The 27,393-nt window shown below is 37.9% G+C and overlaps 1 protein-coding gene across 1 annotated transcript; it reads right to left on the bottom strand.

Moving 5' to 3' along the window:
* Positions 1-2,867: 2,867 nt before the first annotated feature.
* Positions 2,868-27,393, bottom strand: siral1 (SIR2 antiphage like 1). Its single transcript, XM_087796008.1, has 7 exons — positions 27,033-27,393; positions 26,647-26,736; positions 22,528-22,780; positions 11,782-12,009; positions 6,950-7,078; positions 5,799-6,096; positions 2,868-4,886 (listed from the first exon to the last, which is right to left on the bottom strand). The coding sequence occupies exons 2-7, from the start codon at positions 26,727-26,729 to the stop codon at positions 4,816-4,818; spliced, it is 1,062 nt and encodes a 353-aa protein (XP_087652134.1). The 5' UTR covers positions 26,730-26,736; positions 27,033-27,393; the 3' UTR covers positions 2,868-4,815.

Below are 27,393 nucleotides of genomic sequence, written 5' to 3' on the forward strand. Positions count from 1 at the left end.
TTGCTGTGTCTCAAATCACATACTTGTGTACTCAAAGTTAGTATTTTTAGTGCGTCTCAATTCTTAGTATGTAAATGTAGTGCTCCATACACACTAAATTTTCACTAAAATACACACAAAACTGAGTATGGATCGATGGACACTTTCTACACTAAACGACTCCATCTTAGTGACGTTGATGTTGTAAATAGAAGTTACGTCATATATAAATGCAAATATTCATATACTTACAGTTATATTTTCAGCAGCAGTACGAGGATAAACACGTCTTCAGTGCTGATACCAGCTTAAATATCTTGCCAATATTTTGATTCTCGTATTTCTTCTTTATTTCTTTTTCCAAAACTTGCAAAGCGTGCTGCCAGCAGGTGGCGATAGTGTTCCTACAGCTGGTTGAAATCATGGTTAAATAGTAGTAGAAGAAGAAGCTGTCGCATCATTTCCTGTTAGTGTGTAGCAGCAGAGTTTGATTTGAGACAAACTATCCGTGGAGGATTAGTTACTAGTTAGTACGTACACTATCCTGATGCATACTAACTTCTAGTATACTAAGAGAAGTATGTTTGAGACATACTATCTGTGGAGGATTAGTTACTAGTTAGTACGTACACTATCCTGATGATACTAACTACTAGTATACTAAGAGAAGTATGTTTGAGACATACTATCTGTGGAGGATTAGTTACTAGTTAGTACGTACACTATCCTGATGATACTAACTACTAGTATACTAAGAGAAGTATGTTTGAGACATACTATCTGCGGAGGATTAGTTACTAGTTAGTACGTACACTATCCTGATGATACTAACTACTAGTATACTAAGAGAAGTATGTTTGAGACATACTATCTGTGGAGGATTAGTTACTAGTTAGTACGTACACTATCCTGATGATACTAACTACTAGTATACTAAGAGAAGTATGTTTGAGACATACTATCTGTGGAGGATTAGTTACTAGTTAGTACGTACACTATCCTGATGATACTAACTACTAGTATACTAAGAGAAGTATGTTTGAGACATACTGTCTGTGGAGGATTAGTTACTAGTTAGTACGTACACTATCCTGATGATACTAACTTCTAGTATACTAAGAGAAGTATGTTTGAGACATACTGTCTGTGGAGGATTAGTTACTAGTTAGTACGTACACTATCCTGATGATACTAACTACTAGTATACTAAGAGAAGTATGTTTGAGACATACTATCTGTGGAGGATTAGTTACTAGTTAGTACGTACACTATCCTGATGATACTAACTACTAGTATACTAAGAGAAGTATGTTTGAGACATACTATCTGTGGAGGATTAGTTACTAGTTAGTACGTACACTATCCTGATGATACTAACTACTAGTATACTAAGAGAAGTATGTTTGAGACATACTATCTGTGGAGGATTAGTTACTAGTTAGTACGTACACTATCCTGATGATACTAACTACTAGTATACTAAGAGAAGTATGTTTGAGACATACTATCTGTGGAGGATTAGTTACTAGTTAGTACGTACACTATCCTGATGCATACTAACTTCTAGTATACTAAGAGAAGTATGTTTGAGACATACTATCTGTGGAGGATTAGTTACTAGTTAGTACGTACACTATCCTGATGATACTAACTACTAGTATACTAAGAGAAGTATGTTTGAGACATACTATCTGTGGAGGATTAGTTACTAGTTAGTACGTACACTATCCTGATGATACTAACTACTAGTATACTAAGAGAAGTATGTTTGAGACATACTATCTGTGGAGGATTAGTTACTAGTTAGTACGTACACTATCCTGATGCATACTAACTTCTAGTATACTAAGAGAAGTATGTTTGAGACATACTATCTGTGGAGGATTAGTTACTAGTTAGTACGTACACTATCCTGATGATACTAACTTCTAGTATACTAAGAGAAGTATGTTTGAGACATACTGTCTGTGGAGGATTAGTTACTAGTTAGTACGTACACTATCCTGATACTAACTTCTAGTATACTAAGAGAAGTATGTTTGAGACATACTATCTGTGGAGAATTAGTTACTAGTTAGTACGTACACTATCCTGATGATACTAACTTCTAGTATACTAAGAGAAGTATGCGATTTGAGACGCAGCATGTGTTTGAAAGTTAGATTTTGACTTTAACATTTATATTAAAATTTTCTGTTTCATAAGAAGTATTGAGAGACTTTCGACTTTTTACCAGGAGAATAAAACCCGAACCAACTTGTTCTGAAGCGAAAATTATAGAAACTTATTTTAAAGTTGAAACAGAGTATTCCGCCACTAGGGGGAGCCAGAAACGCAAGCATGTACACATTTGAGATCCTGTTTTCTTCCAACCTAAACTTTGTGCAGCTAACTCAAATTTTATCCGAACCATTCAATTTTTTTTTATCAATTCTTGTTTCCGAAATGCAGGCTATGTTCTAGCTTTCTTTTATCTCTTCCACCCTTTCTTTTATTTCTTCTACGCCATTCATTTCAATGGGGAAAATCTTCAACTCATGTTTCAACTCCTTCCTTTGACCTACAACTTAGACTTGTACTACTAATTCGACTATTACTTTTACTTATCTACTACTTCTTATTTTACTACTACTTTTAATTTTCTACAACTTATACTTTTACTACTAATTCCACTATTACTTTTACTTCTCATTTGAATTTTTCTACTCAAACTACTAATTCCACTAATACTTCCACTACCACTTCTGCTACTGATACTACTACTACTTCTACTTCAACTACTAATTCCAATACTCCTTCCAAAGCACAGCAGTCAACATTCCCACTGAATTTTCTTTTGAAAAAATACTTTAGTGTCGCCACGATAACGACAATAACACAAGATCACACATGGAAATACCCAAAAGCTTTATTTTGAAAATAGTACTTGTATAAATACTATATCAGAAAACATGCAAATATTCAAAAATACAAAAACACTTGTGTTTTTTTTTCTCTCCGTATTTTCCCGCCTGGGAGTCGAAGAGTTATTGCTGCTGAACCAGGAGTTGACGGTTCGACTCGCATGTTTAAAAAAAAGTTACATTCGGCGTCAGTTTTCAATCCAGGAGGAAATATTGAAACTTGATGGAATGTGAAAATACCACAAGAAGAAAAAACAACTTTTCTCAAAGTGCTGATTCGAAAACTTGCTACTTTTGCTTCGTCAGGAATAAATCGACAGTTTTAAAATGAACAAAACAAAAAAAGGAGACGCGTCCAAGGCGAGAAGGAGACGCGTCTACGGCGAGAAGGAGACGCGTCCAGCGTGAGAAGGAGACGCGTCCAGCGTGAGAAGGAGACGCGTCCAGCGTGAGAAGGAGACGCGTCTACGGCGAGAAGGAGACGCGTCCAGCGTGAGAAGGAGACGTGTCCACGGCGAGAAGGAGACGCGTCCAGCGTGAGAAGGAGACGCGTCCAGCGTGAGAAGGAGACGCGTCCACGGCGAGAAGGAGACGCGTCCAGCGTGAGAAGGAGACGCGTCCAGCGTGAGAAGGAGACGCGTCCACGGCGAGAAAGAGACGCGTCCACGGCGAGAAGGAGACGCGTCCACGGCGAGAAGGAGACGCGTCCAGCGTGAGAAGGAGACGCGTCCATGAATAGACGGCGAGAAGGAGACGCGTCTACGGCGAGAAGGAGACGCGTCCAGCGTGAGAAGGAGACGCGTCCATGAATAGACGGCGAGAAGGAGACGCGTCCACGGCGAGAAGGAGACGCGTCCAGCGTGAGAAGGAGACGCGTCCATGAATAGACGGTGAGAAGGAGACGCGTCCACGGCGAGAAGGAGACGCGTCCAGCGTGAGAAAGAGACGCGTCCACGGCGAGAAAGAGACGCGTCCAGCGTGAGAAGGAGACGCGTCCACGGCGAGAAGGAGACGCGTCCAGCGTGAGAAGGAGACGCGTCCACGGCGAGAAGGAGACGCGTCCAGCGTGAGAAAGAGACGCGTCCAGCGTGAGAAGGAGACGCGTCCACGGCGAGAAGGAGACGCGTCCACGGCGAGAAGGAGACGCGTCCAGCGTGAGAAAGAGACGCGTCCACGGCGAGAAAGAGACGCGTCCAGCGTGAGAAGGAGACGCGTCCACGGCGAGAAGGAGACGCGTCTACGGCGAGAAGGAGACTTGCCACGGCGAGAAGGAGACGTGTCCAGCATGAGAAGGAGACGCGTCCACGGCGAGAAGGAGACGCGTCCAGCGTGAGAAAGAGACGCGTCCACGCCGAGAAGGAGACGCGTCCACGGCGAGAAAGAGACGCGTCCAGCATGAGAAGGAGACGCGTCCAGCATGAGAAGGAGACGCGTCCAGCATGAGAAGGAGACGCGTCCACGGCGAGAAGGAGACGCGTCCAGCGTGAGAAAGAGACGCGTCCACGCCGAGAAGGAGACGCGTCCAGCGTGAGAAAGAGACGCGTCCACGCCGAGAAGGAGACGCGTCCAGCGTGAGAAGGAGACGCGTCCACGGCGAGAAGGAGACGCGTCCAGCGTGAGAAGGAGACTTGCCACGCCGAGAAGGAGACGCGTCCACGGCGAGAAGGAGACGCGTCCAGCGTGAGAAGGAGACTTGCCACGCCGAGAAGGAGACGCGTCCACGGCGAGAAGGAGACGCGTCCAGCATGAGAAGGAGACGCGTCCAGCGTGAGAAAGAGACGCGTCCAGCGTGAGAAGGAGACGCATCTACGGTGAGACGGTGAGAAAGAGACGCGTCCACAAATAGACGGTGAGAAAGAGACGCATCTACGGTGAGAAAGAGACGCAAAGACACTTTTGAAAATCTTCCAAACACTTCCAGACACGAAGCGTCTCAACCCTGAAGAAGGTTCTTCTGAGCGTTGCATCCGTTCTGGTCGTCGTCTCCGTTCTGAGCAGGAGATCCTGAAGCAGAGAAAACACTTTATTTATTTACACGTTTATTTACACGTTTATCCATTAAATCTATTTAACGGTTTATTTACTCAAATCAAATATTAACATTTTATTCAGTTAAAATATTGAATTAAAATAATCCTGTTGTGTTATCAGTTTTATCTTGATCTTTAAAGTATATACTTTATTGAATATTGTTTTTATTGTTTAAGCGCTTTGTGACCCTGGTCTGGAAAAGCGCTCCAGAACATATACTGTATATATATATATAATATAAAATATACAGTATATATACTGTATATATATAATATACAGTATGTTTTCTGTACCGTATACCATATAGATGCAGTATATACTGTATATATTATATATATACACACACACACACATATATACACTGTATATATATATATATATATATATATATATATACACAGTATATACTGTATATATACAGTATACATATACACTGTATATATACAGTATACATATACACTGTATTTATATATATATATACACACATATATATATACTGTATATACACACATTATATACTGTATATATACAGTATACATATACACACATATATATTTATATATATATATATACAGTGTATATATATGTGTGTGTAAATGTATACTGTGTATATATGTGTGTGTGTATATACTGTATGTATATATATATATATATATATTTATACACAGAGTGTATATACTGTATATATACATATGATGATTGTTTATGAAATAAAATAAATAAATATTTCAAAAATACTTTTGCGTCACGATCATCAGACCATAATATGATATATCATATATGATATATTATATATGATATATGATATATGATATATCATATATAATATATCATATATGATATATAGATACCGAACATTCAAAGTATAAAAACCCGGCGTCTCACCCCAGCCGTTGGTGGTCAGGTCTCGGTTGCAGATCTCGTTGGCGAGTCTCTCGAAGTACTCGGGCAGGTCTGCGTACTCGTCTCCGTACGAGATGACCTTGATGCCCTTGTCCAGCATGTTGTCTCGCAGCTTCTTGAACTCGCCCACGTCCTCGCGCCGCACCAGCATGAAGTGCTCCAGGTCAGACTTGTGCTTCACGGCCTCCAGGAACAGAGCCTGGAACGTGGTGTCGTCCACTGTGCGCCCGCAGCCCAGGAACACGAAGGACTTGGTCTCGTAGAGCTTCTGGATCTCTCGCTGGAGGATTATTAGAGATGATCAGAGATTATTAGAGTTTATTAGAGATTATTAGAGATGATCAGAGATTATTAGAGTTTATTATAGATTATTAGAGATGATCAGAAATTATTAGATATGTTCAGAGATCATTAGAGATGATCAGAGATGATCAGAGATGATAGAACATAAAAGATTATTAGAGATTATTAGAGATGATAGAACATAAAAGATTATTAGAGATGATCAGAGATTGTTATAGATGATCAGAGATGATCAGAGATGATAGAACATAAAATATTATTAGAAATTATTAGAGATGATCAGAGATTGTTATAGATGATCAGAGATGATCAGAGATGATAGAACATAAAATATTATTAGAGATTATTAGAGATGATCAGAGATTATTAGAGTGTATTAGAGATTATTAGAGATGATCAGAGATTATTAGAGAACATCAGAGATTATTAGAGATTATTAGATATGTTCAGAGATTATTAGAGTGTATTAGAGATTATTAGAGATGATCAGAGATAATCAGAGATTATTAGAGAACATCAGAGATTATTAGAGATTATTAGATATGTTCAGAGATTATTAGAGATGATCAGAGATAATCAGAGATTATTAGAGAACATCAGAGATTATTAGAGATTATTAGATATGTTCAGAGATTATTAGAGATGATCAGAGATGATCAGGGATGATAGAACATAAAAGATTATTAGAGATTATTAGAGATGATCAGAGATTATAAGAGATGATCAGAAATGATTAGAGATGATCAGAGATTATAAGAGATTATTAGAGAAGACCAGAGATTATTAAAGAAATAAACTGCTATGAAACAGTTAAAAACAGACACACGCACCATGACCTCGGTGTTGCGCAGTACATTCTGGTAGCCAGCAGGGTGCAGCACGATGCCGCAGGGGTTTGTGTAGACGCCGTGGATGTGGAGGACACTGAGCCTGCGCTTCTCCTGAGCCCACTCTAGCACCTGGACACACACACACGTCACACACACACACACACACACACACGTGTCACACACTCCACTGCACACAAACCTGTTCTGACCGGAGGAGTCAGTGAACAGCAGCGAATATTTGCTCGTCGAGGAGAAATAAATACCAGGAGGAAGAGAAGAACACCAGGAAACTGTTGTGTTGATGTGTGTGTGTGTGTGTGTGTGTGTGTGTGTGTGTGTGTGTGTGTGTGACTCTATTGTATCTTCAGTGTGTGTGTGTGACTCTACTGTATCTTCAGTGTGTTGATGTGATATTGTTGTGATGTGTGACTCTATTGTATCATCAGTGTGTGTGTGTTGTTGTGATGTGTGACTCTATTGTATCATCAGTGTGTGTTGTTGTGATGTGTGACTCTATTGTATCATCAGTGTGTGTGTGTTGTTGGGATGTGTGACTCTATTGTATCATCAGTGTGTGTTGTTGTGATGTGTGACTCTATTGTATCATCAGTGTGTGTTGTTGTGATGTGTGACTCTATTGTATCATCAGTGTGTGTTGTTGTGATGTGTGACTCTATTGTATCATCAGTGTGTGTTGTTGTGATGTGTGACTCTATTGTATCATCAGTGTGTGTGTGTTTTTTTTGTGATGTGTGACTCTATTGTATCATCAGTGTGTGTGTGTGTGTGTTGTTGTGATGTGTGACTCTATTGTATCATCAGAGTGTGTGTGTGTGTTGTTGTGATGTGTGACTCTATTGTATCATCAGTGTGTGTGTGTGTTGTTGGGATGTGTGACTCTATTGTATCATCAGTGTGTGTTGTTGTGATGTGTGACTCTATTGTATCATCAGTGTGTGTTGTTGTGATGTGTGACTCTATTGTATCATCAGTGCGTGTTGTTGTGATGTGTGACTCTGTTGTATCATCAGTGTGTGTGTGTTTTTGTTGTGATGTGTGACTCTATTGTATCATCAGTGTGTGTGTGTGTGTGTTGTTGTGATATGTGACTCTATTGTATCATCAGTGTGTGTGTGTGTTGTTGGGATGTGTGACTCAATTGTATCATCAGTGTGTGTTGTTGTGATGTGTGACTCTATTGTATCATCAGTGTGTGTTGTTGTGATATGTGACTCTATTGTATCATCAGTGTGTGTGTGTTGTGATGTGTGACTCTATTGTATCATCAGTGTGTGTGTGTGTTGTTGTGATGTGTGACTCTATTGTATCATCAGTGTGTGTGTGTGTTGTTGTGATGTGTGACTCTATTGTATCATCAGTGTGTGTTTGTTGTGATGTGTGACTCTATTGTATCATCAGTGTGTGTTGTTGTGATGTGTGGCTCTATTGTATCATCAGTGTGTGTGTGTTGTGATGTGTGACTCTATTGTATCATCAGTGTGTGTGTGTTGTGATGTGTGACTCTATTGTATCATCAGTGTGTGTTGTTGTGATGTGTGACTCTATTGTATCATCAGTGTGTGTGTGTTGTTGTGATGTGTGGCTATATTGTATCATCAGTGTGTGTGTGTTGTGATGTGTGACTCTATTGTATCATCAGTGTGTGTGTTGTTGTGATGTGTGACTCTATTGTATCATCAGTGTGTGTGTGTTGTTGTGATGTGTGACTCTATTGTATCATCAGTGTGTGTGTGTTGTTGTGATGTGCGACTCTATTGTATCATCAGTGTGTGTGTGTTGTTGTGATGTGACTCTATTGTATCATCAGTGTGTGTGTGTTGTTGTGATGTGTGACTCTATTGTATCATCAGTGTGTGTTTGTACAAAACTCTCTTTTCATTGAAATATGTACATTAGAAAATGATCTTAAGCTCCGCCCACTGAAAACCGTTTTTCTGGAGATTAAATCTTGTTGATCATAACCACACCCACTCTGCTGTTATTGGTCAAACATGGAGGTATGTTACCGCGCATTATTAATGGTCTCCATCTCCAAGGGACTCGTTGTATAAACAAAGCGTGATTACAGCTGGAGGAGGAATGAAGCCATTATAACGTCATCATGGACTCTCGTAACCTCTCGTTCGTCCAGATTTCAGAGCAACTTTCTAAAGTAATACGTTTAAAACATCAAGATCTACTGCATCTTGGAGAGACTTTAACATTTACAACGTGACGCGAGAGGAAGTTTGTCAAAAGTACAAATATTGACCCTGAAAAAACACTTCTTCTTTCGTTCGGCTCTTAAAGCGACGGCAAATATTTTCAATCAATAAAAGGTGACAGCAGCTGAGTAACGGAGTGACCTTTGACCTCTGACACATCAGGCTCCTTAAAGGCCTCGTTGTTCCACTTCTGTCGTGGAAAAATGTATTTTCCCTGAAGCGACACCAGCCTGTGATTCACACTAGGTGTGTGTGTCGAGGATGTGTTGATACGTTTCACGTAAACACAACACAATCTGTTGTGGTGGCGTTAGAGAATATACTCGTACAATAATACTAATAAAATAAAGAGATTTGTCAAAGTTGATCTAAAGCATTAAATTATTTCAAAAATATTTTTATTCCATTTAATTCCAATAATTCTAAAATACGTTCTAAATTATTATTATTATTATTGTTGCAAGTCTTGTGAACACAACACTGAACATTGTTGTGGTGTCGTTACGGAATATAAAGATGAAATAAAACGAAATAAATAAAATAAAATAAATATTAACTAAATTAAAATTAAATTAAATTAAATAAGAGGCATTCTTATTTAATTTAAGTTTTGATAGTGTAGTAACAAGTATATATGTGTAGTATTGTGGAGTACTTTACTCTGGTGTTGTGATAGTGTAGTAACAAGTATATATGTGTAGTATTGTCCAGTACTTGACTCTGGTGTTGTGATAGTGTAGTAACAAGTATATATGTGTAGTATTGTCCAGTACTTGACTCTGGTGTTGTGAATGTAGTAACAAGTATATATGTGTAGTATTGTCCAGTACTTGATTCTGGTGTTGTGATAGTGTAGTAACAAGTTTATATGTGTAGTTTTGACGAGTACTTGACTCTGGTGTTGTGATAGTGTAGTAACAAGGATATATGTGTAGTGTTGTCCAGTACTTGACTCTTACTTGACTCTTACTTGACGTAGTAACAAGTATGTGTAGTATTGTCGAGTACTTGACTCTGGTGTTGTGATAGTGTAGTAACAAGTATGTGTAGTATTGTCGAGTACTTGACTCTGGTGTTGTGATAGTGTAGTAACAAGTATGTGTAGTATTTTCCAGTACTTGACTCTGGTGTTGTGATAGTGTAGTAACAAGTATGTGTAGTATTGTCGACACTTATAACGCTCAGTCTCGCGGGACTTGCATCGGTTTCCCGCCAAACTGAGCGACATCAGAGAGGAGCCGCCGGCGCGACTGATATCACCAAATCAATAATAAATCCACCTCCTTGTACACGCACACATAACACTTTATAAATGACGCTAACAACTTAGCTCGTTAGCATACGGTGAAGACGCACACATAACACTTTATAAATGACGCTAACAACTTAGCTCGTTAGCATACGGTGAAGACGCACACATAACACTTTATAAATGACGCTAACAAGTTAGCTCGTTAGCATACGGTGAAGACGCACACATAACACTTTATAAATGACGCTAACAAATTAGCTCGTTAGCATATGGTGAAGACGCACACATAACACTTTATAAATGACGCTAACAACTTAGCTCGTTAGCATATGGTGAAGACGCACACATAACACTTTATAAATGACGCTAACAACTTAGCTCGTTAGCATACGGTGAAGACGGACAGGTTTGTTTGGAAGTTCACGATCTTCTAAGAAAACAACTGAGACGAGATGAAAAGTTCTTACAATATGTTGCTTTAACAAAGGAGGTTGAAAGAGACGAGTGACTGGATCACTAGTGTTTGACTAGATCATAAGTTAGTATTACTTCACTGGATCACTAGTGTTTGACTAGATCATAAGTTAGTATTACTTCACTGGATCACTAGTGTTTGACTAGATCATAAGTTAGTATTACTTCACTGGATCACTAGTGTTTGACTAGATCATAAGTTAGTATTACTTCACTGGATCACTAGTGTTTGACTAGATCATAAGTTAGTATTACTTCACTGGATCACTAGTGTTTGACTAGATCATAAGTTAGTATTACTTCACTGTATCACTATTGTTTGACTAAATCATAAGTTACTATTACTTCACTGGATCACTAGTGTTTGACTAAATCATAAGTTACTATTACTTCACTGGATCACTAGTGTTTGACTAGATCATAAGTTAGTATTACTTCACTGGATCACTAGTGTTTGACTAGATCATAAGTTAGTATTACTTCACTGGATCACTAGTGTTTGACTAGATCATAAGTTAGTTTTACTTTCGTGGATATACTGAGCTAAGTCAGCGTCGCCATAGCAACCGAGCCTAGCAAGCTGCGCCACACAGTTCACAGACGGACGGAGACGTAAACAACAACGAGACATAGAAGTACAAATTGAAAACTTTACAGAACGTGACACTGATCGAAGTACACATTTTAAAAATGATAAATTATCACATGTTTTCCATATGAATACTGCACCTGCCAACATCGCTATATCAACATTTTTTCGATATATCGTGCAGCCTTACTCAATATGATTTATTGTTTTACCTGGAGGTCAATGTTGATATAATAATGAAAACAAACCGTCGGTACAATCAAAAGCTTCCAGAACCATCTTCCAAACGCACCTTCTTCTCGTCCGTCAGGTCCAGAGACTCCAGCTTGGTTCCCTGGTGAGCGGCGTAGATCTCCAGCAGGTTGTCGAAGTTGGTGGTGAGAACCAAGGCTCCGCTCTCCATCAGCTGCAGCACGGATCGCAGCAGGTGTTTCCCGGCGTTCTCCATCTTACTCTCCAGGTCGTCGAACACCTCGTACAGACAGTCCTTGAAGAAGGTCGAGCGAACGTTCCCCGTTCTCTGGAAACATCGCAGCAAATCAAATCATTGAAAATGTTTTTAACGTAAAAAGAATTCAAATAAATGATGGAAAAAGTGTTTTAAAAATGGTAATAATTAATTAAATGGGTTTTGGTTAGTGTTTAGGTTACATTAATTAAAAATGTATACATTTAAAATGTTTAAAAACAAGATGCTAAATTAAAAATGTTTCAAGAAATAAAATATAAGAATAACTCAATTTGTAATGTCTTATGGTTAAAGTTAGGTGTAGGGTTACGTTAAGATAAATAGATATTAATATTAAATTAAATTAAAAAGAAAATAGTGAAAGAAACGTTTTTAAAAGGTTAAATAGAGATAAGAAAAATTAATAAATGAAATGTTTTTACTTAATTCTTTATTTGTAAAAGAAAATACTGAAAAGGTTTAAAGAAATGGGAAATTTAAATAATTACATTTGTAATGGTTTGCAATTAAAGTTGGGACTAGGATCAGGTTAAGAAAATTAAATAAAAAAAGAAAAAAATCTTTATTTGTGTTAATAAATTATAAAATAAATCATTATTGAAGAAGTTATACTTTTTTTTTTAAAGAAACAAAAAATATATTTATTGAACAATTTTAGGGAATAAAAATAATAATAATAAGGTTTTGGGGGTTAAGAGAATTAATTGAAACAACAATAATTCCTTGTTTGCTTCATATTTTACAGAATTTCAGAGTCAAACGTCCAAATACTAAACGCGAGTACGTGATTCAGAAGCTGCAGTGGGAAGTACTCGAGGCCGTTAAAAGAAGAGTCGACATAAATGGAGAAGTTTGTTCACGACCTACGTGTTTCTATACGTCCTTCAGCTTCACTTTATCAAACACAACGTTCCCGGTTTGTCGTCGCGCTCACTGGACAACAAGACTGTTGTTGGTAAAACGTCTTCTGAGCTCCACCACTGAATATCACGAGCAGCTCCATCAGTTCTTCTCTTATTTCAATAAACTTGACATCATGTAAGAAACAAGTTGAATCATGAAAAGACTCACGACTCATCTCAAGATATCTGCCATTACTTTAAAGATCTTTAATTAAATACTATGAATTTAAAGTGTGTTTTTTGTCACAGACGTCATCTGACTGGATGGATGATAAGGCTGAGGGTTTTTAGTGTCATGTTTTTTTACTCTCTTTTTTTGTTGAATTAATGGAACTGAAACCCTAAATATGTCCAAACATCAGCTTTAAAAGCACCTGGAGTCGAGTGTATCCTCTCGTCCTCAGTCATACCACCCATAGCCAATAATATTGATGATGCATTCAATGGGCCTTAGATGGAATAGGGCAGTGTTTTTATCTTGCCAGTCCCAAGAAAACTCATACTGGTATTAAGCCTCAACCTGATAATATATTATAGTAACAAGTATATATGTGTAGTATTGTCGAGTACTTAACTCTGGTGTTGTGCTAGTGTAGTAACAAGTATATATGTGTAGTATTGTGGAGTACTTGACTCTGGTGTTGTGATAGTGTAGTAACAAGTATATATGTGTAGTATTGTCCAGTACTTGACTCTGGTGTTGTGATAGTGTAGTAACAAGTATATATGTGTAGTATTGTCCAGTACTTGACTCTGGTGTTGTGATAGTGTAGTAACAAGGATTTATGTGTAGTATTGTCCAGTACTAAACTCTGGTGTTGTGATAGTGTAGTAACAAGGATTTATGTGTAGTATAGTCCAGTACTAAACTCTGGTGTTGTGATAGTGTAGTAACAAGTATATATGTGTAGTATTGTCCAGTACTTGACTCTGGTGTTGTGGTATTGTAGTTACAAGGATTTATGTGTAGTATTGTCCAGTACTTGACTCTGGTGTTGTGGTATTCTAGTAACAAGGATATATGTGTAGTATTGTCCAGTACTTGACTCTGGTGTTGTGATAGTGTAGTAACAAGGATTTATGTGTAGTATTGTCCAGTACTAAACTCTGGTGTTGTAGTATTTACAGACCACATGACTCTTGACGAAGTCGTAACTGTTTTCAAACCAAACTATGTCCAAACATCAGCTTTAAAAGCTGCTGAAGTAACTGTATCCTCTCGTCCTCAGTCATCACCCAGGATCTCAAGGGATGTAATTCTTCCTACGGAGGACGTAACCAACCGTTTAATTGCTAAAGGAGGAAACACTTTGAACCTCGTCCAACTTTTGAAAGACACGACTTGTTTAAATAGTTCAAGGGGAGTTCGATATTAAAAGGTACAACGAACAAACGTTCTATTATTTGAGAGAAAGTTACTTCACTAAGGACTTCTATACGTTTATAATACTTAACATTACGTTAACTTAATGTGACGATAAAGAATGAGATGCTTTCCGAGTATTTATGAACTCATGTTATTTGAAGTAGAACTTGTAAAAAAAAACAACAGTACAACTCGGATGAAACTGACCAGGAGAGTCTGATTTAATAAAGTTATGTACTTCAAAATGACGTTTTTATTTTTTTTAAACCATGGTATTGAAGTATCAAAGAAATGTACTGGTATTGGTATCTACTATTGAAATCTTTTTGTGATGAATCACCAACAAAACTCTGTTCTCTTCATGAAAAACTGATTCTATCATCTGTTCACATGTTATTTAAGGAGCTCATCGTTATCATGAAAACAAGGAAGAGAAACTAAACAATAATAAATCAAATACTGTGTAAATATTCTAGCAACAAAGTTAAGCAAAACCACAATTAAATCTTGGACGTTTATTGATAATATGGCCCAAAAAAACTGATTTATTGATGTTATTTTTATTCGGCACTAAAAGATGTGCTTCGGGGGGAAAGTGTTCCGTCGGCGAATCACGCCACAGCTTGTGGCAGCAGCTGCTTCGTCTCCTGAAGTCTTGGACGTCAACAAGTGCTGAAGCAGGTCAAGCCTGAGATAGAGAAGGAAGTGACGGCGAGATCCCGGGACGGCCAGACAGACTCACAACGGATTAAGGCTCTGAAGGACCAAACGGGCCTTTCCACAGGAAGCAGCTGATTATCCACGTCTGGAGGCCACGGGGCATCACCAGACCCAGGTTATGTAACGCCAGAATAGCAAGTCAATACAGGAAGTGACATCACCAGAGACACCGTGAGCGACTCCAACAATTGAAGAAGGAAGTACGTGAATAACCATCGGCTCACTAGACCTAGACTTCATGCTGCAGCCTACAGTTGGCACGAGCATAAAACGACCCCCAAATAAATCCTAATAAACATTTGTATTAAGAAGGAAAATGCTGTAGGAACCTCTAGAAAGGCTCTATATAAATAGAGATTATTATTATTATTATTATTATTATTATTATTACAATTAACGGAACCACACGTTAAATATTTTTAATTTAAAAAAACAACAAACAATTCCACTACAAAACTACAACTCTGATAACAAGTTTAAGGTCTGAGGTAAAACTATATTTTGAGTAAGGCTGCACGATATATTGAAAAAATATCGATATCGTCACGTGTGATATACATAAAACATGTGCGATAATTTATATTTTTTATTGTATAAATCAAGCATTTCTTAAATGATCACTTCGATCAATCAGTGTCACGTTCTGTAAAGTTGTCAATTTGTACTTCTATGTCTCGTTGTTGTTTACGTCTCCGTCCGTCTGTGAACTGTGCAGCTTGTTAGGCTTGGTTGCTATGGCGACCAGCCTTACTGGCGCTGACTTAGCTCAGTATATACACGGAAGTAATACTAACTTATGATCTAGTCAAACACTAGTGATCCAGTCACTCGTCTCTTTCAACCTCCTTTGTTAAAGCAACATATTGTAAGAACTTTTCATCTCGTCTCAGTTGTTTTCTTATAAGATCGTGAACTTCCAAACAAACCTGTCCGTCTTCACCGTATGCTAAAGAGCTAAGTTGTTAGCGTCATTTATAAAGTGTTATGTGTGCGTCTTCACCGTATGCTAACGAGCTAAGTTGTTAGCGTCATTTATAAAGTGTTATGTGTGCGTCTTCACCGTATGCTAACGAGCTAAGTTGTTAGCGTCATTTATAAAGTGTTATGTGTGCGTGTACAAGGATTTATTATTGATCTGCTGATATCACGACGCGCCGGCGGCTCCTCTCTGATGTCGCTCAGTTTCGCGGGAAATCGATGCAAGTCCCGCGAGACTGAGCGTTATAAGTGATATTGTTTGACAACTGTACTAATCTCACGATATGATATATTTAGATAATATTTTAAGTTTAAGGGAAAATGAATTTTAGTGACATGTTGTTTCACTCTCTTTTGGTTGAATTAATGGAACTGAAACCCTAAACATCAGCTTTAAAAGCACATGTAGTCGACCGTATCTGCTCGTCCTCAGTGATACCACCCATAGTAATAATATTGATGTTGCATTCAATGTGTCTCGGGTGGAATAGGGCAGTGTTTTTATCTTGCCAGTCCCAAGCAAACTCACACAAACACCTTGTTTTTGGTATTAAGCCTTAACCTGACAATATACTATAGTAACAAGTACAGTGCCTTGCGAAAGTATTCGGCCCCCTTGAACCTTTCAACATTTCGCCACATTTCAGGCTTCAAACATAAAGATATAAAATTTTAATTTTTTGTCATGAATCAACAACAAGTGGGACACAATCGTGAAGTGGAACGAAATTTATTGGATAATTTAAACTTTTTTAACAAATAAAAAACTGAAAAGGGCCCCTTTACTTTCAGTGCAGCAAACTCACTCCAGAAGTTCAGTGAGGATCTTTGAATGATCCAATGTTGTCCTAAATGACTGATGATGATCAATAGAAGGCACCTGTGTGTAATCAAGTCTCCGTATAAATGCACCTGCTCTTTGATAGTCTCAGGGTTCTGTTTAAAGCGCAGAGAGAACCATGAAGACAAAGCAACACACCAGGCAGGTCCGAGATACTGTTGTGGAGAAGTTTAAAGCCGGATTTGGATACAAAAAGATTTCCCAAGCTTTAAACATCTCAAGGAGCACCGTGCAAGCAATTATATTGAAATGGAAGGAGTATCAGACCACTGCAAATCTACCAAGACCCGGCCGTCCCTCCAAACTTTCATCTCAAACAAGGAGAAGACTGATCAGAGATGCAGCCAAGAGGCCCATGATCACTCTGGATGAACTGCAGATAACTACAGCTGAGGTGGGAGAGTCTGTCCATAGGACAACAATCTGTTGTGCACTGCACAAATCTGGCCTTTATGGAAGAGTGGCAAGAAGAAAGCCATTTCTCAAAGATATCCATAAAAAGTCTTGTTTAAAGTTGGCCACAAGCCACCTGGGAGACACACCACACATGTGGAAGAAGGTGCTCTGGTCAGATGAAACCAAAATCGAACTTTTTGGCCACAATGCAAAACGATATGTTTGGCGTAAAAGCAACACAGCTCATCACCCTGAACACACCATCCCCACTGTCAAACATGGTGGTGGCAGCATCATGGTTTGGGCCTGCTTTTCTTCAGCAGGGACAGGGAAGATGGCTAAAATTGATGGGAAGATGGATGGAGCCAAATACAGGACCATTCTGGAAGAAAACCTGTTGGAGTCTGCAAAAGACCTGAGACTGGGACGGAGATTTATCTTCCAACAGGACAATGATCCAAAACATAAAGCCAAATCTACAATGGAATGGTTCACAAATAGACGTATCCAGGTGTTAGAATGGCCAAGTCAAAGTCCAGACCTGAATCCAATCGAGAATCTGTGGAAAGAGCTGAAGACTGCTGTTCACAAACGCTCTCCATCCAACCTCACTGAGCTCCAGCTGTTTTGCAAGGAAGAATGGGCAAGAATTCCAGTCTCTCGATGTGCAAAACTGATAGAGACATACCCCAAGAGACTTGCAGCTGTAATTGCAGCAAAAGGTGGCGCTACAAAGTATTAGCGCAATGGGGCTGAATAATATTGCACGCCCCACTTTTCAGTTTTTTATTTGTTAAAAAAGTTTAAATTATCCAATAAATTTCGTTCCACTTCACGATTGTGTCCCACTTGTTGTTGATTCATGAAAAAAAATTAAAATTTTATATCTTTATGTTTGAAGCCTGAAATGTGGCGAAATGTTGAAAGGTTCAAGGGGGCCGAATACTTTCGCAAGGCACTGTATATATGTGTAGTATTGTGGAGTACTTGACTCTGGTGTTGTGATAGTGTAGTAACAAGTATATATGTGTAGTATTGTGGAGTACTTGACTCTGGTGTTGTGATAGTGTAGTAACAAGTATATATGTGTATTATTGTGGAGTACTTGACTTTAGTGTTGTGATAGTGTAGTAACAAGGATATATGTGTAGTATTGTCCAGTAATTGACTCTGGTGTTGTGATAGTGTAGTAACAAGTATATATGTGTAGTATTGTGCAGTACTTGACTCTGGTGTTGTGATAGTGTAGTAACAAGTATATATGTGTAGTATTCTGTAGTACTTGACTCTGGTGTTGTGATAGTATAGTAACAAGTATATATGTGTAATATTGTCCAGTACTTGACTCTGGTGTTGTGATAGTGTAGTAACAAGTATATATGTGTAGTATTGTCCAGTACTTGACTCTGGTGTTGTAGTATTTACAGACCACATGACTCTTGACGAAGTCGTAATTACTTTAATTTGTTTTCAAACCAAAATATGTCCAAACATCAAGTTTAAAAGTTGCTGGACTCACTGTATCCTCTCGTCCTCAGTCATCACCAGGATCTCAAGGGATGTAATTCTTCCTACGAAGGACGTAACCAACCGTTTAATTGCAACACAAAAATTAACGTGGAGATATTTACATGTTAATTGTAAATAAAAAAAAAGTTTTATTGTATATATACTTTATTGGTATGTATACACTAAATTAACTTTGATAAAAGTATGTTTTGGAAGATAAATTAAATTATTTATACGTGTTGTCATTATTGATACAGTAAAAATATCCTGATAGTTAAATGTTTCGATTGTTTTCTCACACCTCAAATCTGAACCCATATAATGTTGCACAACAAGTTCTTCTCCTGCATCTTGGCTCAGCTCAACTCTGTCTCGTCAAATGCCTTCCTAATCAGTTCTAAAGTAGCTTAGTCACTCGCTGTGTGCCGCCGTGGCTCCCAGAACACTCTTATTGACTTCTAGATATTATTGACTTCTAGATATTATTGACTTCTAGATATCACAGTGGACAAATCTTTAGAGCATGAAAGAGCAACTCTTGTAACCGCTCCTTGAGAAAACCACAAAATTGTTGTATAATCAAGGCAGCGTTTTGCCAGATATTGCATCATCGGCGTAATGTCGCGTTACGAGGCCTCGTAACATTCTATCGCAGCCGCTCAGCACACAAGGAGAACAAACATTCCCTTCTGAGGTGAAGCCACGTCTCACTTCAAACCTGCTCCAAGTTAAACATGCAGTTCAGACGCATCAGTTCGTGATTCTTGACGTCTGGCATTAGGTCAGTGTGACGCCTTCACCTTCAACCTTCAACCTTCAACCTTCAACCTTCAACCTGGTCCTCTGAAGAACAGACCAACAAATATGGCTTCTTAGTCAAGATCATCGTCCAATTATAACTTTAACTAGAAAGAGTGACCAGAAGAAAATAAAGAGTAAATGCTGACCCTGCTGTGCTGTGGAAGTAGTAGTTGAATTAGTCGTAAAACTAGAATTTGTAGAGATGTAAAAGTAGTAGTAGAATTAGTCGTAAAACTAGAGATGTAAAAGTAGTAGTAGAATTAGTAGTTAAAGTAGAAGTAGTAGTAGTGGAAGTATTAGTAGAATTAGTAGTTTATGTAGAATAAGTGGAATTAGTAGAACAATTGAAGTTGTAGAAATGTAAAAGTAGTTGTAGGATTAGTAGTTAAAGTAGAAGTAGTGGAAGTATTGGTAGAATTAATACTTAAAGTAGAACAAGTAGAATTAGTAGTAAAAATAGAAGTAGTAGAAATGTAAAAGTATTAGTAGAATTAGTAGTTAAAGTAGAATAAGTGGAATTAGAAGTAAAAACAGAAGTAGTAGAAATGTAAAAGTAGTAGTAGAATTAGTAGTTCAAGTAGAAGTAGTGGAATTAGTAGTAGAATTAGTAGTTAAAGTAGAATAAGTGGAATTAGTAGTAAAAATAGAAGTAGTAGAAATGTAAAAGTAGTAGTAGAATTAGTAGTTAAAGTAGAAGTAGTAGTAGTAGAAGTATTAGTAGAATTAATAGTTAAAGTAGAAGAAGGGGAATTAGTAGTACAATTACAAGCAGTAGAAAAGTAAAAGTAGTAGTAGAATAGTAGTAAAAGTAGAAATAGTATTAGAAGTAGTTGTGGAAATAGTAGTAAAAGTAAAAGTAGTATTAGAATTAGTAGTAAAAGTCTAAGTATTAGGTCAAAGTTGAAGGATTGAAACCTGGAACATAGCCCGCATTTTGGAAACGAGCCGAATTGATAAAAGTTTGAATGATTCAAATCAGATAAAATTTGTTTTTGTAGTTGGATCTCAATTGTCTGAATGCTAATGAAGGCTTCCCAGCATTCACACAATGAAGGCTTCCCAGCATTCACACAATGAAGGCTTCCCAGCATTCACACAATTAAAGGTATTTAGAGGCTTATTTATTGGTTTGATTCGGGTCCACCTTGCACAGGATGAAGCTTGAAAGTGTGTCAAGCAGCTGCAGAAAACAACAGATTAGCCTCATAACCCCATTGTTTACAGGTCAAGATTAATCTGATACACACTTGCATGGAAAGTAGGAATTCACGAGCACAAAGGTGGGTTTTCTTCACAGAATTTCCAGAGTACAACAAAAGAAACCTGAACTCCAAGACGGTGAGGAGTTAAAAAACCTGAGAGTACGTCTAAGAATCCAGCCTCGGAGCCGACGACTCGACCCGTTATCAGGGTCTTGGTGGGACTTTATGTTCTGAGCTGCACATGTGTTTACGCTCCAGATACACACTACGCTGGTACCACAAGACGGGAAAACTATCTACATGTTTTCCACTCGTTTATCTGACGAACCTGAAGCACAACGATGATTAAATCCAGTAAATAATCGTATGTTATGGTTACGATGGATAGTGTGATCCGAGCAATAATAACATGTTTAAAACTCACACGGGTTGGTTTAAAAACAGAACAAGTTGTTGACTAGATGTTCATTTCAAAGCTGTCGGGGAACATTCCTGCTCCGTCGCTGCTGGTTCGACTCAGTTCAGCAAAGTTGTACTGCAGCTCCAGGCAGTTTAAATGGAAAACTTTTAAACTTTTTAAATACCATTTGAAATCATAAGACCAACTGGACAATCAACTAAAACTTGTGCTGTGGAAGAAGTAGTGGAATTAGTACTTAAAGTAGAATTAGTAATTAAAGTAGAATAATTGGAATTAGTAGTACAAATAGAAGTAGTAGTAATGTAAAAGTAGAAGTAGAATTAGTAGTTGAAGTAGAAGTAGTATTAGTGGAAGTATTAGTAGAATTAGTAGTTAAAGTAGAAGTAGTAGTAGTGGAAGTATTAGTAGAATTAGTAGTAAAAGTATAAGAAGTCAGTAAAATGACAAGTAGTAGAAAAGTAAAAGTAGTAGTAAAAGTACAAGAAGTGGAATTAGTAGTAAAATTACAAGTAGTAGAAAAGTAAAAGTAGTAGTAAAAGTACAAGAAGTGGAATTAGTAGTATAATTACAAGTAGTAGAAAAGTAAAAATAGTAGTAAAAGTACAAGAAGTGGAATTAGTAGTATAATTACAAGTAATAGAAAAGTAAAAGTAGTAGTAAAAGTAGAAGAAGTGGAATTAGTAGTAAAATTACAAGTAGTAGAAAAGTAAAAGTAGTAGTAAAAATACAAGAAGTGGAATTAGTAGTATAATTACAAGTAGTAGAAAAGTAAAAGTAGTAGTAAAAGTACAAGAAGTGGAATTAGTAGTATAATTACAAGTAGTAGAAAAGTAAAAGTAGAAGAAGTGGAATTAGTAGTAAAATTACAAGTAGTAGAAAAGTAAAAGTAGTAGTAAAAGCAGAAGTTGTAGTAGTACTAGAAGTAGTAGTGGAATTAGTAGTATAATTACAAGTAGTAGAAAAGTAAAAGTAGTAGTAGAATTGGTAGTAAAAGCAGAAGTCTTAGTAGTACTAGAAGTAGTAGTGGAATTAGTAGTAAAAGTCTAAGTAGTAGAAAAGTAAAAGTAGTAGTAGAATTAGTAGTAAAAAACTGGACAATCAACTAAAAACATGAAATTTTTACAGTTTTTAAAGACTTTTCTGACTTGATTGGAAAATGATTTCCTTCACAAACCTTTTTTTTTTTTTTAATGTTTTATTAATGTTATTAATTTATTAATGTTTCATTCTTTTATTGACCTTTAAAGACTTTTCAAGGAGCAAAACCCTGCGGCATGACTCGTGCGACTGTTTATACTTTCATGTGTAACTTGTTTTACATTGAAAACAATTTAAACGATCCATAGAAGCTTGACGGTTGGAAAACACTTGAGCAAACAAGAGATCAAGGATCAAAAGAAAGACTATAAAGAAGATAAACCAGGCGTTCTCACCGGTGACAGCTTCTGGATGAGGTCGTGCGCCACATGCACCAGGTTCTTATCTTCTTGCATGTGCTTCTGGAACCTGCGACTCTCCTCTTCTTCTAGGAGGTCGAAGTCATTGGCGGCGTCCAGCAGAGCCTGGATCAGACCCTTCCAGGAGCGCAGGGCCGGGACCTGGGGGGCCACGGCCGAACTGACCCCGGTGCCGATCACCAGAACTAGCTCGGGGGCGCGTTTGGTCTTGAGGCTGGGAAGGAGTTTCCTACGGGAAATAAAACACAGTCAAGGTTAAAAAGCTGATGTTTAAATTACTCAAAACACTCATTATACTCAGATTTCATCAGCAGAAGATTGTTTTTTCACATCCAAAAATGTGATTTTAATCGTTTTCACAGCTTTTCATTTTCATTTTTCTCTACTTGTGTCTGACAGAAGCACAGACTTTTTTTTTTCTTCTTGAATTAAACTTCAACGAGGTTTATACAGATTAAAATAATCTTTGGACCGATCGTCTTCTCTCTTTGCAGTTGATGATCTACTGACTCCTTCAAGAAACATCTGTGTTTGATGATCTACTGACTCCTTCAAGAAACATCTGTGTTTGATGATCTACTGACTCCTTCAAGAAACATCTCTGTGTTTGATGATCTACTGACTCCTTCAAGAAACATCTGTGTTTGATGATCTACTGACTCCTTCAAGAAACATCTGTGTTTGATGATCTACTGACTCCTTCAAGAAACATCTGTGTTTGATGATCTACTGACTCCTTCAAGAAACATCTGTGTTTGATGATCTACTGACTCCTTCAAGAAACATCTGTGTTTGATGATCTACTGACTCCTTCAAGAAACATCTGTGTTTGATGATCTACTGACTCCTTCAAGAAACATCTGTGTTTGATGATCTACTGACTCCTTCAAGAAACATCTGTGTTTGATGATCTACTGACTCCCTCAAGAAACATCTGTGTTTGATGATCTACTGACTCCTTCAAGAAACATCAAGACATTTTTATTTGTTCAGGCTTTTCCTTGATTTTCTTGAACTACTGTTGAGTTCTCAGTTTTATCTTGACCTTTAAAGTATATACTTTGTTGAATATTGTTTTGATTGTTTAAGCGCTGAGCCTGGTCTGGCAAAGTTCTATATAAATACAAATTACTTACTTACTTTATTTCAATACAACTAGAAGGAGGAGTCAAACCTGCATTTTGATGAGCTCTGTCGCTTCAGGAGGTCAACAAAGACCGTCAACATGTTTGTTCACTCAAAAAAAAAATCCTTCCTAGACTTTGTGGACAATAAACCTTTTTGTTTTCGACGTCCCAAAAAAGAAGAACTTTTCAAGTGGTTTCGTCAAATATTTAACAAGACAAATTGATTTCTAACCTTTAAAAGTAACGATATGTCAAGACAAATTAATACAAACAAATGTTTTATATCAATGTCTGGATCGAAGAGAAGTCGTCGGAGCTTCATCATTATCATCATCATCACAATCATCATCATCTTCATCATCTTCACCATCATCTTCACCAACATCATCATTATCACCATCATCATCTTAACCATCATCATCATCATCACAATCATCATCATCATCATCATCATCATCACAATCATCATCATCTTCATTATCATCTTCATCTTCATCATCTTCACCATCATCGTCACCAACATCATCATCATCTTAACCATCATCATCATCTTCACAATCATCATCATCATCACAATCATCATCATCATCATCATCTTCATTATCATCTTCATCTTTATCATCATCATCATCTTCACCATCATCATCATCATCATCTTCACCATCATCATCTTCATCACCATCACCATCATCATCTAGACCCTCATCATCTTCATCTTCATCACCATCATCATCATCTTCACCATCATCCTCATCATCATCTTCACCATCATCTTTATCTTCACCATCATCATCATCTTCACCATCATCCTCATCATCATCTTTATCTTCACCATCATCATCATCATCATCTTTATCTTCAGCATCCTCTTTATCTTCAGCATCCTCTTTATCTTCAGCATCATCATCATCTTCTTCACCATCATCATCATCATCATCATCTTCACCCTCATCTTCACCATCACCATCATCATCATCATCATCACTTTCATCATCATCATCTTCACCATCATCATCATCTTCACCATCATCATCTTCACTTTCATCATCATCATCTTCTTCACCATAATCATCATCATCTTCTTCACCATCATCAGCATCATCTTCTTCACCATCATCAGCATCTTCATCCTCATCATCTTCACCATCATCAGCATCTTCATCCTCATCATCTTCACCATCATCATCTTCACCATCATCATCATCATCATCATCATCAGCATCCTCATCCTCATCATCTTCACCATCATCTTCATCCTCATCCTCATCATCATCTTCACCATCATCATCATCTTCATCCTCATCTTCACCATCATCATCTTCATCTTCATCCTCATCATCTTCACCCTCATCATCATCATCTTCACTTTCATCATCATCATCTTCACAATCATCTTCACAATCATCATCATCATCTTCACCATCATCATCATCATCTTCACTTTCATCATCATCATCTTCACCATCATCATCATCTTCATCCTCATCATCTTTATCCTCATAATCATCATCATCTTCTTCACCATCATCATCATCCTCATCATCTTTATCCTCATCATCTTCACAATAATCATCCTCATCATCATCATCTCCATCCTCATCATCATCATCATCATCACCATCCTCATCATCTTCACAATCATCATCATCATCATCATCTTCACCATCATCATCATCTTCACCATCATCATCATCTTCACTTTCATCATCATCATCTTCACCATCATCATCATCTTCATCCTCATCATCTTTATCCTCATCATCATCATCATCATCTTCTTCACCATCATCATCATCCTCATCATCTTTATCCTCATCATCTTTATCCTCATCATCTTTATCCTCATCATCTTCACAATAATCATCCTCATCATCATCATCTCCATCCTCATCATCCTCATCATCATCATCATCATCTTCACCATCATCATCATCATCTTCACCATCATCATCATCATCATCTTCACTTTCATCATCATCATCTTCACCATCATCATCATCTTCATCCTCATCATCATCATCATCTTCTTCACCATCATCATCATCCTCATCATCTTTATCCTCATCATCTTCACAATAATCATCCTCATCATCATCATCATCCTCATCCTCATCCTCATCATCTTCACAATCATCATCATCATCTTCACCATCATCATCATCATCTTCACCATCATCATCATCATCATCTTCACTTTCATCATCCTCATCATCATCACCATCATCATCATCACCATCCTCATCATCTTCACAATCATCATCATCATCTTCACCATCATCATCATCATCTTCACCATCATCATCATCTTCACTTTCATCATCATCATCTTCACCATCATCATCATCTTCATCCTCATCCTCATCATCATCTTCACTTTCATCATCATCATCTTCACCATCATCATCATCTTCATCCTCATCCTCATCATCATCTTCTTCACCATCATCATCATCCTCATCATCTTTATCCTCATCATCTTCACAATAATCATCATCATCATCATCATCCTCATTATCATCATCTCCATCCTCATCATCATCATCACCATCCTCATCATCTTCACAATCATCATCATCATCTTCACTTTCATCATCATCATCTTCACCATCATCATCATCTTCATCCTCATCATCTTTATCCTCATCATCATCATCTTCTTCACCATCATCATCATCCTCATCATCTTTATCCTCATCATCTTCACAATAATCATCCTCATCATCATCTCCATCCTCATCATCATCATCATCACCATCCTCATCATCTTCACAATCATCATCATCATCATCATCTTCACCATCATCATCATCATCTTCACCATCATCATCATCATCATCTTCACTTTCATCATCATCATCTTCACCATCATCATCATCTTCATCCTCATCATCATCATCATCATCATCTTCTTCACCATCATCATCATCATCATCATCGCCATCATCATCATCATCATCTTCATCATCACCTGGGTTTCTTTGCATTCGAGTCCGCGTCCACAGAATCAGTTGCAGGTCTCTTCTCAGTTTTCATTGCCACAGCAGAGGCCATTCAGAGGCTGAGAAACACCAAGAAAACAAGATTAAAAACCACAATATAATAAAAACATCTTCTGAACAAAGTGATTCGCATGAACTCACGACACCAAAGTTTAAAAATCAAACAGTGAAAGTTCCAGGAACGATTGAGGAAATGAAGTTTATTACACTTGAAACAGGAACTTCTGTAACAGTTATTACTCTGTGTTCGATTACTATGTCTTGATGAAATAAACACGTAGTTACGAGTACAAGTACACGTTCAGAGTCACAGATACATGAAGTGGTTTCGTGTCAAACTCAAAGATCGACTCACCGGCGAGGAAAGTCTCGACAGATCCGCCTCGAGTCGCAGCTAAACTCGGTGAAAAGAGACTCAAAACAGGTGAAAAATGACTCAAAACTTCTGCTCGACGTCAAGTCAGCGAACTTCTCCCGCAGAATAATATCGAACCGACACCGACTAGCATCGAGCTAACATGCTGCGCTCGGTTCTAAGATTCCGGACCCGGTTCGAGGTGTCATTCTTTTTAAAATAAAAAACCCCACGACGACCTCCTCACTGCGGCGGACTCACGGTCCCGGTTCGACACGAGTCTGGATCCACGAACACAACAAGTGTTCGGCGAACCTCGTTCAACTCGTTCATGTGTTGCTTTTAAAAAGACGCCGCTGCT

This window comes from Callionymus lyra, chromosome 7 (genome assembly GCF_982586985.1).
Source record: "Callionymus lyra chromosome 7, fCalLyr1.hap1.1, whole genome shotgun sequence".
Lineage (NCBI taxonomy): Eukaryota > Metazoa > Chordata > Actinopteri > Syngnathiformes > Callionymidae > Callionymus > Callionymus lyra.